This window comes from Cannabis sativa, chromosome 5 (assembly GCF_029168945.1).
Source record: "Cannabis sativa cultivar Pink pepper isolate KNU-18-1 chromosome 5, ASM2916894v1, whole genome shotgun sequence".
NCBI classification, from domain to species: domain Eukaryota; kingdom Viridiplantae; phylum Streptophyta; class Magnoliopsida; order Rosales; family Cannabaceae; genus Cannabis; species Cannabis sativa.
In genome coordinates this window covers 71,799,544-71,817,469 of record NC_083605.1, presented here as the reverse complement: position 1 = coordinate 71,817,469, position 17,926 = coordinate 71,799,544, and the positions used below count along the sequence as shown (strand labels likewise).

The window sequence follows — 17,926 nt, the reverse complement described above, 5'->3', positions numbered from 1 at the left end:
TTGAATTAATAAATAGAATGGTTAGATTTTCTTGTTCAGTTTTGCAATGCTGGTGTAAAATATCATATAGTAGTGGAAAGCTCCATTAACATAAAAAATAAATTAAGCTCTTTAAAAATTACATATGCTTGACTTATAATAATTTGTTTATGTAGTCAATCATTGGCTATTTTTTTTTTTTATTATTTAAAGTATTTCATCATCACAAAATTCATAATCACGTATACCCTAAGTTGACTTACTTGACTTAAATGCTTCATCTCATCACTCGAGCAACAATAATATGAATTTATTTTGTATTAAATAAATACATTACTATTGTCTTTTTGCTAAACAAAAACTAGTGGAATCAAAGGTTCCCACTTTCCTTCACAAATTATCGAGCTAACATATAATTTCATCGATGCCGCCCAAAAAGCAACATGAAGAGGTACCCTTTTACTGGTTCTAGGAGTACAAATACCATTAACACACACAAAGACATCTAAACTAAAAAGATATAAAGGAAAACATTTAGGATATAACGCATACGATGCGTTTACTTACACATAATTAGAATGAATAAAAATATCAAATTGACTATTATTGTCGGAAGTGTTCAAGTTAAAAAAGAACGGTCACTAATAGTTATGCGACTACTCACTTAAAATTACGAGTATTCAAAGTTTGGAATACGAAATAAACAAAAACAAGAATAGAAAATAAAAGAGACAAGAGAATTATAGTGGTTCAGTGGGACCTCAGTCAGCTTAGTCCACTTTTGGTAATTGCTTTGGTCCTAGTCCATTGAAATTTAGATCATTTCTTTACATACAAAGTATGGTCTGCTAAGATTACACAACCGGTCAGTTATGATTGTTATTACATTAATTATATTTAATGAGAAAAAACATTTAAATAATGAATATACAAATAGTTTTTCCTGTTATTTTTTCTTTAATTGTAGCAACATATGCGAATTGTGAGTTCCTAGCTTGTCCGTTTGTATCCCAACATGCGAGCTCATGAGGGCTATGTGGTGTTGTACTCGCAGAATAGGCCTTGGGCCTTATTTAGTTGAACGTCAATGACCACCTTTGATCACATACTTTGGACATTTTGTTGACAATTTAGAGCAAGCGAGCTCTTTGAGAAATCGTCAAAACACTTGTCAGACGGACTACAACCTATGTAAAAAAAACGATCTTTACTTGACACGGGGGAGTTTAACTTGCTCATCGCATATAACAGATATGTGAGACTAGTACTAACTTCTCTCGGTCCTGTTTATTCTTTGAGCATGTCAATCATGCGTTTAGACCATCGTTTCGGTCGCATCTTCTCACAAGTTGAATCATGCGAGGTTGACTCTATAAAAATACGTCATCATTTTCCTTTAAGGGATAAGTACACATGTTTTCTTTTCATGAGACTGGACTCGTATTTTTAGGCAAAAAATATGTGCAATAACACATGCCCCTAGTTTTGCGATGACACCTTGTCAATCAACAAAACTACCTCAAAGAGATAGACAAGTTACACCATCACGTCGTAATGACCTTTGGTTGTCCGTTTGAGAGTTTCGAAAAGGATGGTTACATTTATTGCTCTTTACTTTTCCAAGGTACCACACCACTAGATCCCTCGGGGTTCGTGCAGGCATGACTTGGGATAATTGTTGGATTGAATGATCTTTGGTCTCTGAATGCATGTGTCGTAATCCCAACGGATGGGTCCGACCCCTATATAAGTTTTCCTAATATGAAATGAAAATCTCACTTTCTCTCTCAAAACTCAAGCTCCCTCAAACTTTATCCTCTCAACAAATTTTGAAAACCTTCACTGATCAAGGAGCTTTTCCAAAGGATTTTCACTGAGATTTGTTCGAGGGATCTTGTTTCAAAAATCTTTCCAAGCATTTGAATTCAAAGGTTGGCTCTTTTCTGAGAATATTTCAGCTAATTTGATGCATATTTTTGAATAGCCGCATAATTTCTAGGTTTTAAGGTAGAAAATGCATGAAAACACTAGGCTTGGTTCTAGGTAATGAATTTCTAGGGAAAAAATAGACTAAAAAGAGACTTTTTAGAAAAAAATTACCAAAAAGTCGAAGACTTGCATCTTCTTCATCATGAACTTCGAGTATTTGCCTCTTTTACATAAAACACTTTAAATGCCCATGCATGTCTATATGTTTTCACTAAGTCTAAAATATTAGATAAACCTAAATTAAACTAATAAATATATATGAGATACATCCATTAAATAGAACCGATCCAATCAAACATCCAATGGATGTTGAATCGATTGGATGACTAAATTAATTGGATCAGATCAGATGGTAAAATCTAACATCCAATAAATAATTGGATCGGATCTTGATAGGCCTAAAAATATTGGATGTGATATAATGAACACCCCTACTTGTTAGCATGGACGATGTTCTACGTAAGGCGCATGAACATATGGAGAATGTATCTCAAATAATAAATTCTCTACAGTCCATGTTTGGACAACAGTCTAATCAAAGAAGACATGATGCTACTCATATCAAAATAAATTGTAAGATAAAGAAGAGTGTCCCTATTAGAACTCATGTATTGCACATGATTGAGCTAATGCATGAGGCAGAGACACATGGGGCTATCATTGACGAGAGGACTCAAGTAAGTATGATCCTTGAGTCGCTATCTCCTTGCTTCAAGGCTTTTACCACAACTATGTGATGAACAAGCTAGAGTTCAACATGACTCAATTGTTGAACGAGTTGACCGCGTTTGAGAACCTTAACAAGGATAAATCAAAGAAAGGGGGAATCAAATATTGTTGGAGCAAAAATCAACTATCCTTCTTCTTCTGTTAAGAAAAAGAAATAGAACAGTAAGGGCAATAACAGTGATAAGAAGTCACCCAAGGCCAAGAAGAACAAAGCCAGTCCCAAGTCTATGGACAAGAAGGCTAAAGGCAAGTATTTTCATTGTGGCGTAATGGGACACTGGAAGAGAAATTGTATCAAATATCTTTGTGAGCTTAAGAAAGGTAAATGCGATTTATTTATTCTTAAAGCTATTTTTATTTTTATTTCACAAATAACTTACATCATACCCACATATTTTAATAAAATATGCGTAATTAATCAATTACGCTTATTTATCCACTTATGAAAATATTTCATAATTCACGCTGAATTAGATTATTAGGATCATAATCTTACTCATTATACCCTAATTAACTCATAATTATATAATAAGTCCTAATTATTTATAATTAAATTTTTAGGATATTACAATACACGATGGAAGGAAGCCAAGGGCTAGGGATGTGTTGGACTGGTGCACTCAGTACTTGGCTGATTATAAAGGGTCTAATACACGACCAAAATTCGATATATTGACGGAGACTGATGTATGGCAATCGTCGAAGTCTGGAACATTTAAAATAAATGTAGATATAGGAGTAAAGAGTGGTGCCAAAGTGGCCTGTATAAGTTGTGTAATGAGGAATGAGGTGGGGAAGATGGAGTTTGTGTCTTCTATGGTTCTATAACATGAGTGGCCACCTTTGTAGATGAAACTTCAAGCAATACATGCGGGTCTTCAAGTTGGGATACAAAGAAGAATTCTAAGATTTATAGTGAAATCTAACTATTTTTAACCAATCCAATTAATCCACAACAAGGAGAGTGATTGATGTGATGTAGATAGTCTGTTATCTCATATGAGAAGCTTATTGATGAATGCTCGTTTTGTTGGCCTTTCTTTTGTTTATCGAGAAATTACTCGTATACTAGCCAATCATGTTTCGACACACAAAGTTAGTGCCATGTTAATCGGGGTGAATCCCCAATCATGCTCTTGTTCACCTATCTTATGTATGTTGAATGAATAAATGAATAATTACATAAGACACCATTTTTTGTAAAATAATTACATTCTTACGTTCAAAGAATGTTTTTTTTTTTTTACATTTTTACGGTTTCTCAAAAAATAACATGAAAACAACATAAAATCAACAAGAAAACTACATAAAAGTAACGTAAAAATAACAACAAAAAATAACATACAGATAACAAAAAATCAACAACAGATTACAACATAAAAAGACCGTATTTTCTGTAAATAAAATCAAAAAAACCGCAAAAATATTTAAAATTCCGTAAAACCGTATTTTTGTAATTTTTTTGTTGTTTTTATATTTTTGTGAAATAATCCCATGAATAAATTCCTTTCAAATTATGAAAAAAATTACTAATACCATAACAATTGGGCTTAAAATTCACACCGTACTTTCGGCCCAGCCCACTAAATTCCTACCCAAACCCTCTCATAAAAAAAAAAAAAAGAGCCACGATTACCGATCGTAGCTTCCAATTACTCGCCCCACACTCCGTAACGGCTCTCCGGTGGCCGAACCAAAAAAAAAAAAAGAAAAAAAAGAAAGAAAAATTGTTAAGCGCGAAATCAAAAATTTACAAAACTAAATAATAGGAATGCTTTATTAATCTTTATTTTTGGCGCCGTTTTTGGTCCCCAATTTGATTTGAAATTGAAACCCTCTCTCTTCCAATCCATGGCGGCTTCTCCAGCCCTAAGCAACAACTCCTCCGACACCGCCACTACTGCTTCCACCGCCGTTGCACTTTCTATACCTCCATCTTCCGCCACTACCACTGCCACTGCCACTGCTATTGCCGCTGTTGCTGCCCCGATCTCCGTTCCCTCCGTCATTCCGGCTGTTAACACCGTCAATCGTACGGACACACCGCCTAAGACTCTTCGCGGACTTAATAAGCCTAAGTGTAAGCAGTGTGGTAATGTCGCTCGCTCTAGGTAATTAATTGATTTCTTCTTTGGTTTCTTGTGTTATGTTATTTTGGAGTCTTGATTGTAGTGAAGGAGTTTCTGGAACCCTAGAGATTCGTTCTACTGTTTTGTAGAAAGTTGTATTTAGAATTTAGTGGGAACTTGCTTTTAGGCTTCTACTTGGTTTTGGATTTAGGACAGAGATATATACATAATGCTTGGAATCTGTAGTTATCGGAAATGATGACATACATGGATTTGCATATCCTTGCTCACAATTTGCGTATTTGTATGAATGTGGTGGAAATGTACACGACCCATTGTGTCTAGAAGAGAATTTTACCCTAAGAGATAGCTTTATGCAGTTCGTGAGCTTTTTGTGAATCATAGTTTACATGATTGCTGCTACATGGGTGGTGGTTTGAGGTAGATGTTGTATACGGTCCTGAGAATTAGAGTCTTAAGAAGTAGGAAAATTTCAATTCGAAAGTTTGTTGTCAGATGACTCGTAACTAGTTTACTGAGCGAAAAGATGTAAGTTTGATGTAAGACATAGCTAGAATGAGACAATGAATATCTATATTACTGATGCCTTACATGTTTTAGGTTTATGTTTTTTACGATGGGGAAAATATGATTATCTATCAGGGTTAAATATCTTCTGTAATCAATAGATGGATACATTGTTTGGTGAGGTAGCTATTGTCAGATCAGAATCGGGCTTATATTCTCTGAGGTTGTCGGATTTGGATAGGACAAGTTAATTCTTTTGTAGAAGAAAAAGAAAGGGGGAATAACTAAGTGCTCAATGCTTATGAGAAGATATAAGTATGATGTATACCATCAATAATTGATGTTAAGCATAGGTGTTGAATAAATAGAGGTTTTTAGTAGACTGTTGTTGTTGATGATCAACTATCAGTTTAACGTTCACAGTACTGGTCAGGTATGTGGTTTGCTCCCACCAGGTCTAATGTTCGAGTTTCTCTTGGGTAGCCACATAGCAATTGCTACAGTTTCCTGGTTGCCAAATATTGTACGGTTAGGCGGGGATCCCAGTTTTAAAAGAAATTTCTTTTACAGTAGTGGAGAACTTGCAAGTTGTGACCTTATTGCATAGATGCAAGTCTCATACTTTCAGTTTTTCTAGACAATGAATAACATGTTGACAGTTTGAGCTGAGTTGCTTATGTTTTTTTTTTTATCAGATAGAGTCAATTCCAAAGCTTTGCACTTACTGAGATGGTCATTACTTCAAACTCTGTCCAGTTATTGGTTTTTTCCACTGGTTGTTGCATATGTAGGATTTGGTGTTAGTATTTACTTGAGGAACAGCACATCACATTATCTGTCAGTTACTTATACCATCTTAAGGCTGGTACTGCTATGTGGATTATAATTAGATAAATTAACTGTGCAGGTGTCCATATGAATCATGCAAGAGTTGCTGTGCCAAAGCTCAAAATCCATGTCATATTCATGGTATATGCTAAATCATATTTTGTTTTATTTAGTTGCATTGTTTATTTTGGTGTTTGAATTTGTTGAGAAATATTGTGGTTTCTATATTTATGTGATTGGAGTTCTCTGGATGTATATTTTTTGTTGACGGTGTCACAGGATAAAATTTACACCAACGAAGAAATATTCATAATATGATAACATTTATTTTTGAGGGGAGTGCAAATTTTTTAAATGGGGCTTAAAAAAAACCCTTATGCAACTGATTTTTACATTTGAAATAAAATAAATAAGAAAAAATGTATTAAATTGGGCATTTCTTTTTAATGTTTTTTGGGGTTGGCCTCTTGGAACTCTAAGTACCAATTACTCAACCTCTTATCATTTACTAATTAAAAAAAAAAAGAAAAAATCTTGGGCCTACGAATGTGTATGAGATTTTGCAATTCTTTTTAAGGCCTCTTTGGGGAGCCTGCTGTCCCACCTTTCAGCTGGCACTGATTTCCGGTTCTTGTTTGGTAATGTATTTTGAGTTGCCGTTGGTTGGAGTATGTTTTACTGTCTATGTTTTTAATTGAAAATATTTTCAAAAAACATTGAATTTTAGATGTCTGTAGCTTAATTGTGGAAACATTTTAGTCGATTTTAATTACAGGAGATTTGATATCAATTAGGTGCACATATCATTACTCTTAGAGAGCAATAGGTAATTAGATAATTTATTAATATAAAGTAAATTGTAAAATCCTATCTAAACACCTAAATAACTAAATTTAAGGGGATTTTGCAATTAATTACATAGCTAGTTAAGAAATTGCAAAGATCTTGAATTAGTTAGTTCCTGATAAAAGCTTGTTGAAGAATATTTCAAATTTTGGATAGTGGTTATTTTCGTCATCATTCATATTTGAGAGTTGTCTAGGAGTGTTTTTTTTTTTTGAATTACCTTGTCATTTTTTAAAGATCACAACATTTGTTTTTTTTTTTCTTCTCCTTAATCTGCATTGTGACTGCAGTTTTGAAAGCAAATGCCACTTTTCCTGATAAGGCACCAACATCAAGTTCTCCTTTATTTGACCAGCAGTCTACTGACGCATCGTCATCAGGGTGAGTTCCGAACAATAGCCTTGCCTTTCATCGTTGCAGCAGCAGATCATATCGTATTTAGTTCTAAGGCTTCCTTAAATTGGCTAATATCATAATTGCTTGTTACATTGCCTCTTTCTTAATATATTCAAAATTTGCCACTGTTTTTTATTAGGATTTTCTTCTCTTCGGTTCTGTTTCAGGAATTCACATAGAGTGGCTTCATATCGGCATCTTTCAAGCAGTTTTTCTCAATTCAGTAACGTGCAAATCCCTGTCCGATCAAGGAAGCCATTGACTAGAAAGGTACTTTTAATAATATGCCAGTAAAAAAAAATTCTAAACCAAATAATTTCTTTCTAATCTTAGAAAATAATTTCAGGATGCTGCAGCTATAAATGAATGGAGATTTGCCAAGTTAAAAGAATACAAGGAAAGAAGTATTGAAGTGGAAAATGAATCTTTTGATCGATACATGCAAAATGTCAACTTATTGGAGGAACTATTTTCAGTGAAAAGTAGTCCCGACAGATCAAATGACGATGAGTCATCTATACCAAACCGTAACCCTGCTTCGATGGAAGATGACTATGATGCTGCATTTTCAGGTTTGAAGTTGAAGATGAGGTCTAACCCTCTGAGAACTAGTAACTTCAGAAAGAGAATACATCAAATTGTTGATCGAGGATTAAAAAAGCTTCAGAAGAGTGGGTTGGATGGCTGTGATAACGGACCGGTTGATCCAAAGGAGTTGGACAAAGGGCCCAAAAGTGAAGAAGATTTGTGGGCTGAAAGGGCTTCAACTTTAAATGAGCTTGTTGACAAGCTAAACAAAGCCCGAAACGAGGAGGATTTAAAATCTTGTTTGGAGGTAAAATCTCAGCTTTTTAATCATCATAATAAAGAAATTCAATTAGAGTCTAGGGATATAAAGTCATTAACTGAGGAGACTGGCAAAAATGATTTGGAAGTAAGTAGAGAAGTAAACTTTTCATTGCCATCATTGATCACTCCAACCGAAATAGATCAAGAAACTCTAAGACATGTGGATGCTCACTTCTCTTCCCTTGATGGAATAGAAAGTCTATAATTAGAGCTTAGAGATAAGATAAGACTTGGAACAAGATTTGGATTGTAGATTAGCCAATTTGGGAGGTTTATAGGTTTAGGAAAACGAAAGAAAAAAAAAGAGGCACACAATTTTTATGTAATTTCATTTTAGAATGCATATGTTTTTAGTTCCATAAATTAATGTGTTTATAAATAGTTAATTACCTCCAATTTGTATTCTGTTTGAAGATACATTGATTTTCTCATTAATTCCTTGATACGTTACAATACTTGTTTTGAGTAAATTGTTAGTTCTTTGGTGAATTGGGTACATATTCATCATAACAATGGGGTTGTATTTTATTATGTCATATTGGTCTCAATGCATTGTTTACTTTCAATCTCTTAAATCTTTATTTCCAAAGTAATGAAGCATTGTTCTTCTAAGAATAAAATGTACTCGAATACCAGATTTTTAAGCATAATTATTGTCAAATGAAAAGTCAGCAGCAGAATATTGAACCCATATTCTAATAATGTAGTGACGTTTGATCATGTTGTTGTATTCATACGTATAAAGATAAGCAAATTTATTACAATTTCAACTAGTCTTAACAACTATTATCAATTCTGGTGGCACCGGATTCCTTCCATTGGTCAATACTGAAAATGGCTACTTTAATTTTTGTCTTTGTATAGGCCTAAAAACAAGCCGTTCCATTATGAAAATTTTAGGTTGGAATAGGAAAATTCCACCCAAAAAAACTGAAAAAAAAGAGAGAAGAAAATGTGGGAAAAAGAAATCTACCTAGGGCAGTTCTTTTGGGCTAAGAAAGTGGGTCAACAGCTAGACTTCAAGCCAGCCTTCCACACAAAAACAAATAAATACAAATATTAAATAATATAGACCATATATAATATATTATAACTCACTATTTGATACCTTATTTTTCAACCCTTTTAAGAAACACGAATGTAGCAATATGTGGTTTTCCATGTCCACAATAATCTCTTCAAAAAAGCATGCTCCATTCCATATAGAATATTATAGCTTTTCCCCAAGTCCAATTTAGAGGTGGGTTTGGATGCCTCACTCAAGAAAGTGAACCTCTATTATTTAAGATTATTCCTCCAACATTGCAATAAGTTATTGGGCATATTTTATTCCCTCAAAAGTAAAACCCCAATAAGAAATTATAAATACATAATAACAATATTAATGTATGACATTAGTAGTAATAATAATAATAACAACAAGAGATTGATCTTAATTATGGGCGGCCAAACTTTTTTCCTAATCCATTATTTGTCTTTGAATCAAAGTCATATTAGTTCTAAGAAGTAGCTTTCCCTTTGCTGGCATCTTCATGAAAAAGGAGAAATGTAGCTAAATGGGGTTCTAAAGACACATAACATTATGACATAGAAATCCCATCTTTCTGATTTTTATTAATTATTATTTTGGGGAGAGGCAAAAGCTTTTCTGAGCCATTAAGTTTTGTAGGTTTCTTCTCTTCCCCTCCAATTGGGATATAGATAGTGCTTTTTTTTTTTCTTTGCTTTATTCTCTTCCTATATACTTCTCTCTCTCAACCCACAAAACCAACTTTCTTGGTGGAAAACAAAAACTTTTTTTAAGCTCATTTTTCTTTCTCCTTGAAACAAGGCTGTCAAATGCTTTCAATTTCAATGGCTCTACTCATCTCACCATCACCTTTTTTTTTTTGTTTTGTTTTGTTTAAGACACCTCTTTTGCATTCTTATCAAACCCATTATCATGGTCAGTGCTCTTGACCCTTCTCATCTTAATCATGATTCTTTCCCATATTGATCTGTATTCATTATTTAAGGCTATATTATTAGCCCATCCTAGAAGGCAAACCCAATGAATGATTTTCTTTTTTAAAAAAGAATATGGAGTTATATAGAGGTAGTTGGAATTTTATTATATAATGCAAAATTGTAAAATGCTTATCTCATTGCCTCTTATTATGTTGGTTGGTCTCATTTATATAGCCAAAGAAGTCTATTCAATGACACATTTTCCTTTTTGAAATGATCCAATTTTCCCTTGACATTAACAACATCACCTCTTCCAACCTATATATAAGCAATCTTAATTCAAACTCAACACTCATCCATATATATATATTTATTTGTTTCATTTTCACATTATGACTTTCCATTCTATAACACCTAATTATAATCTTGGTTCAAATTATCAACTATTTGATTTATTTTTGATGCTACACGATGAAGAACTATAATAATTATGTTTCTGATAAGGATTAAAGAAAGTCTAAGATTTATATACTCTGACCTCTAATAATAATAAGACCCACTAATTAATATATATATATTTATATACACATTCCTACTATATATATATATATATATATATGTTATTACTATCTCATCAAGAGCTGAGGAAGCATCCTTTTCTGTGACATTTTGGCATATTTCTTTTATTTATTTTTTAAGAAAAAAAAAGTAATTCTTATCACTCATGTGTATGTGGCTATGTGTAGCCAAGAATATCATGGTTTTCTCTATGATTGTGCTTTATTTTCCTGTTAAAAGACTTGGATTGATGCCACTGATATATCAATGGTTTAAACTGTACCTTATACATATATATATATATATTTATATACTAGATGAGACTTACGTGTCGAGCCACGTAAATTTTAGTTTTATATAAGTTTTAGTAGTTTTTGTTTAAAAATTCAGTAACTAAGCAACGACAACAACAATGGTAATAGATCTATTTAAGTTTTTCATATTTGTAAAGATTATAAATCTAAACTTTTAATTTTCTTGATTTGAGATTTTGAATTGTTCTGATTTATTTGTTTATGAATTTATTGAAATACTTGAATATTTATTTGTTCTGATTTATTTGAATATTTATATTGATGATTGTTAATAAAATTAGTCTGTAGCTTTATGTTTCTAGAAAAAAAAGTATTTTTTAATATAGAGTTTAAATTTTATATTGATAATTGTTAATGAAATTAGTCTATAGCTTTATGTTTCTAGAAAAAAAAAAGTATTATTTTATATATAGAGTTTAAATTTAAATTTATATAAATATATTTATTTTAAAAAGAGTAATCCACCAAAAAAAATCGCATAAATATCAAAAAAATATCATGGAGATATACGATTTTTTTTTAATTTAAAAAAAAGATTGTTTAATTTTTTGGATTAATTATTGGGTTTATTTGTTAACGGAAGATTAAACCTATCGTTAAATTTAACAGAATATTCTTCTATTTTTAAAGTATATTCTGTTAAACCAAGAAATGCCGTTAGATAGGCACTTTTAATATATAAAGATATAAATGAAAAAGTTTTCAACATGCTCATGTTTGCTTGTCAAATCACATGTTTTTGTAACCTAGCAACTACTTTAGATTTTTAAAATCCTTGGAGGGATCATAGATATGCTCATCAAGTACTTTTGATCATCTCATGTTTAATTTATATTTTTATTTTTTATTTTTTTGTTGGTTTGGATTGGAGCTGGATTATTTGGATGATACCATTTATAGGTGATGTTTTGTTGAGCTAATATACTAATCATGAATTATATATATGTTAATTATGTTATCCATTTATTCTTATAAAAATGTATCTTATAAAAAAGTGTTACCAAATGCCACCATAGTTTCTTAACCTTCTATCTCTATTATGTATAGGAAATTTTTATAATAAGAACACTTCATTTGTTCTTATAAGATAGTGACATTTTATTAATTAACCATTAATTAAATTAACTTTTGAAGGTTTATTTAAACTATCAATTAAATTGAAAAAAGTGCTTTATTAATTATGTTTTTTTTTTTAAAAAAAAAAATTGGAAGAGATATTCATTAGAAAACACATATTAATCATGTGACATTCAACTATATCTCAATAGCAAATAAAAATCGTAAAAATAATTAAAATTGGATGAAACCATATTTTTATAATTTTTTTTTGTTATTTTAATGTATTTGTAAAATAATCCCTATATTTATTCTATTATGACCCGATAATAATATCAGACATATACATTACAGATTATATATATATATATAGTTATCATTACATTTATAATATAATCTCAATTAAAAAGTAGTGTACGAATCAATAAAAGACAAGATAAATAAAAAGGATATAACTGCAAAAAATGAAAAGATTAGATGATTTTATGCTGAGGGCATACAGGCTCTTAATTAGTATCTATTATATATATAGTGATGATATACTGAATTTTGAGCATATATACACATTCTAATAAGTGATAACATATATCATTGAACAAGTATTCAATTTATTCAATGTCAAATTGTCTAGCTATCTTGAAAACTAATAAGATAGCCACACACTAACATAGCTTAATAATAATCTTTTTTTCTTGAAAATAATATATCATATATATGTGTATTATAATATATATGCATCAAAATGACCAAAATTGACCCATTAATTTTGGTTAGTTAAGGAGTATAATCATAGAAAATTGAAAAATGGTAACATATAATAATGGGGTCCCTATCTACACCTAAGAGATCCTGAAATTTGTCATTCATTTCAAAACCATAAACAAAAACATTTCCCAATTATAATATGTATATATATTTTAATTAATGTGGCCGACTATAATTAATTAATATATATAAATTAATCTTCCTGATCACTGTATATGCATATATAAGAAAATGATTAATTATGTATTGTATTATATATACATTAGTGTTTTTTTATTATTATTATTTATAGATATATATGTGTGCTGTGAAAAGTGAAGCTGGGTAGAAAATTAATAAAACTAACATTTGGAGAAAATGAAAAGAAGAATTAATATTATTATATATATATAATAAATAATGTATAAGAAATTCGAAGAGATATAGCTCCCAAATGAATAACTCCAAAAACAACTCAAAAAGCTTTTGAAAAAACGTTAAATTTGCATGTCTTATAATGTTATTTCTTGAGACTACTCATTAATAGAGAAAAGTATAATTCATAGAAAAATAAATATATATTATTTTAAAAAAGAAAAATAAAAATATTTGTATAACAGTATTATAAAAAATAACTATTTTATTGATAACTTTTTTAGTTACAATGTAAGTTTTTTATGACTAAATGTGATTTTTAATCAAAATAAAAAGTTACTTGTGACTAAAATATAATATTTAGATACAAAGTATCACTAATTTATTTTTAGTCACAATAAATATTATTACTGTATATTTAATCACAATAAATTATAATTTTTGTGTACTAATATATTTAATCATAAACTTTTTAATCACAATAAAAAATAATAATTTATAATTAGTTTCAACTTTTATTATACTATAACTAAATTTTTTGATTGTTATATGTGTCACAGCTAAAAGATATATATCACGTGTGTATTCAATTAAAAAATTTAAATACAATTCTAGTTAATTGGTTTAGTCATGCATGCATTTATAAACTTACCACAAAAATGCATAATTAATAATATTTAAAAAGAGGGGATTTTTTTTTTTTTTTGGCAATGGTTACATATAATAATACAATGCATATTTCAGATAGGAGTATATACGTTATTTTTAATAGTATTATTTTTGCTTCTATATGTATCTCTTTATTGTTTTTATTTTATGGAGAAATTATAACTTATTTTTTTTTATATGAGCGTATATTATAATTATAGTAAGTATTATTTTTGTCGTTTTCAAAAATTTATAAATAATTTATAGTATTAAAAATATGATTCAATAATTAATTAATTATATATGTGTGCGCTTAATTTTTATGCAATATATTATTTTAAATTTTATTTTCACCACTATAAATTATACATATTCAGACTTTTTATAAAATAAAAAATAAATATATACAATATACAATATCATACAAAATAAATTATATATATTATATATAATTTTTTAGGTAAAACTCATAACAAAAAATAACCCTAGATAAGCCATCGTACGAATACACAAATATATCATATATATATATACGTATTTGGTATATATATAAATCATCATGTATGAGGGTATATATATATTCTGAGAAATTATATACATATATAGTCGAAAATTCAATAATTGAATGCATGCATGGCTGTTGTCGGTGTTTACTAAAGGTTAAAAAAAAAACCCCATAAAATTAATAAGTAAATTTAAAGTGGGTCACGTATACTTCAAGCTACTTAATTACTTAATTATATAAATCTACCCTGCACCTAGCTAGGACCACAAAAATACCAAATTATATATTTGAAGTAATTCTAAATATTATCCAAAATCTTATATATAATAGTTTTCCATCTTATTTCATAAACAACAATAAAACGTATCATTTTTTCATTTACAAAAATATATAAAAAAATTAAGACTCAATAATTTCCATGCATAAAAAAAATATATATATATATATGAATATATATGATCATTAGAGTTTTTAATTTCTTCATTTGATGTACGAAACTCAATAACACTACACAGCTTCAAAATGACTTTATTTTTATATTATTATTATTATTATTATTATTATTATTATTATTATTATTATTTGTATTGAACGTAGTGTAAGTGTAAATATTTATTATGTCACCATATATACATAATAATAATAAAAAAAGATGTGATATATATGACTTTTCCTGAATTGAATTATTCATCTCATGGTGTCATTTCATTATAATTAATAATACAAATTACCAGGCGGGATTAGCGTTTGCCATATATATATATATTATAATGCATTGGTAAATTATATTATGACCCCACATTAATTAATTATTTATGTATATTCACATATACATATATAATGTGAATTAAGTGGATTTTCTAGAGAGAGAGAGGGAGAGAGATTTATATGTAGGTAGGAAATTGAAGAAGTTCGATAGAAAAATAAAAGCTTTTTGTTGGTGAAATAGAATGAATGAATAGATGGAAAGAAGAGTACATTTAATTAATAAGTTGGTCAATTCACATGCATGCATGACTCAAAATATTGTATGTATGGTCCTCCTTGGCCCCAACACCAACCCAATTACAGTCTTTTCAACTTTTTACACAATAATACATATATTCATAATTGGTGCTTTCTCTACGTACCTATATATATTTTCAAATTTATTATGAAAAATACCATCATCCACAGCTAGCTAGCTCCACCTGCATATATATATATATATACTTAGGGATATGATTTTGTGCTGTTATTGTACTATCACGGATTGTAATCCGTGATGTACGGCAGCCCTCAGATGAGGGAGTTATTTCATCTAACGGCTGAGATTGATATATGGGTAATTAGGGTTAAAAAGTAGAAACGTACCCTGACATTCATTTAATGTATCCTGAGACCCACCTAATGTACCACGAAATACATTCCGTAAAAATACATCACAGTACAAAATCATATCCCTATATATATATCTCATCTCCATATATGTCTTTTGTTTTTCTCTCTCTATAAATATTGTAATGGTGCATCGAGCTCATCATCAAATGATGACAAAAATTCAAGTACTATATATTTAAGCATATATACATATATATATTTATATATATTTATATAAATACATTTTATATTTTATTTTATTTTATTTTATTTACATTTTATAAATACATTTTATATTTAGCAATTTATTAGTAATGAATATATAAGTCGATTTTATAATAATTTTTAAAGCAATTTTAGAGCACTCTTGCTTTATAATAGTTAAATGTAAAAAATTAGAGAAAGATTCTAAGAGTATCTTCAACTACCTATACTTTCTATTAATTTTCAGCTAAATTTTAACTAATATAGCTAAAAAATTTATAAAATAAAGAGCAATTTTTTTTTTTTTTTTTAAATTTTATTCCAATCATGCTCTCTACTTTAGGTAGTATTAATTTAATTATCTTAATATTTTATAATTTAAATTTATTAAACATAAATTAATTTAATGAAATAATTGAAAACGTAATAATAATGTTTTTCTTAAAATATTATTAAAGAAATTCCCCAAAAAAATAGAGAGCTCTCTACATTAAAAAACTCTGTATCTATTTTTTTTTATATGAAGCCATATTTTGTATAGTTGGAACTCATATTTTTTCTTCCTATTTTAATTAGAAAATATATTTAAAGAGCACACTGAAGAAGAGCAGATCATGCTCTATTTTTTTTTTTATTATTATTATTTACTTTTTCTCTTTCTCTGTCCAATAAACTATTTTGTTATATATATTCTTATACAATTTTAATTATTAAAGTAATTGAAATATAATATTAAAATGATATAAACAGAAAAAAATAGAAAAATTGATATATGATGTAATGTAAATGTAAGGTAAAATAAAGAAAATAAAATTTTAATAAAATATTTTAAAAAATAAAGTAGAGAAACTGATGTGAGTGTTCTAAATATGTATGCTCCATTCTATCAAATTAAGTAAACTCATTTTTATTTGACCTCACAAGCTTTTGAGCTAAAATAACTTTTTATATCCATGTACATTTAGCTAGAAGAATATACTGAATAGTGATTTTTAAAAGTTTTAATATTAATTTGACTTTTCTAATCACATATCACACACACATTACTAATTAGTTAAAAATATATTGTTTTAATGAAATAGAGATGAAAAATAAAAAAAAAAATTTGTATGATATAATTAATAATATAAAAATTTAAGATAAAAAATAGATAAAATGAAATTTTGATAATAGTTTTTAAATAATAGAGTAAAAAAGTTGGAGTGCTCTTTTTGTTTTATACTGAATATTGATAACATATTATTATTAGTTATTTTATAATATAAGAAACTATGTACGTACGTAGTCATGCAAAGATGAAACTTATTATAAATTTTACTCAAGATATATATATAAGAATATATTAATTTAATTAATGCACAAAATAATGTTAAAAGAATATTATATTACTCTACTGAATATATATATATATATATATATATCATGAATTAATGAAATTCACCAAAAGAAGTAGTATCAATATTAACACATTTTGAAACGAATAAGTTCTTTTGGTACATAGGTTCATTTTAAAATCAAAGAATTAATAATGAGTGGATCACTAAAATTAATATGCATGGTTTTTAATTTTACAAATGAGAAGTGTTAATGGATACGATCTAATCTACTCTATCTTTAATTAGTTGTTACAAATTGCATAGTCATGATATACTAATTAATTTTTGTACACATGTCATCATAATTAAATAAATTATTTAACTTATTTTTTATTTATTTATAGGGAAGAATGAAAATTAGAAGAAAATAAAATAAAATAGTAATCGACTATCATATGCTTCTTTAGAAATAAGTAATTTTTTTAAAAATCAATAGCATATAAAAAATAGTAATCAAATTAATTATATTCTAAAAAAATATTATATGAAATAAGTAATCTATTTTTTAAAATATAATTAATCATTTTTCTTTTCAGAATATAATTAATTTCTTTCCAAAATTAATCTTATAGAGAGAGAGAGAGAAAAAGAAATTCAAATGAAACAAAAATCTGATTAAATCATAAA

At 28.5% G+C, this 17,926-nt stretch overlaps 1 protein-coding gene across 1 annotated transcript; it reads left to right on the top strand.

Annotated features, from left to right (window-relative positions):
• The first annotated feature begins 4,333 nt into the window (after positions 1-4,333).
• Positions 4,334-8,668, top strand: LOC115716106 (uncharacterized). The gene is made up of 5 exons (XM_030644828.2): positions 4,334-4,808; positions 6,202-6,263; positions 7,259-7,349; positions 7,532-7,634; positions 7,711-8,668. The coding sequence occupies exons 1-5, from the start codon at positions 4,549-4,551 to the stop codon at positions 8,416-8,418; spliced, it is 1,224 nt and encodes a 407-aa protein (XP_030500688.2). The 5' UTR covers positions 4,334-4,548; the 3' UTR covers positions 8,419-8,668.
• Positions 8,669-17,926: the final 9,258 nt, after the last annotated feature.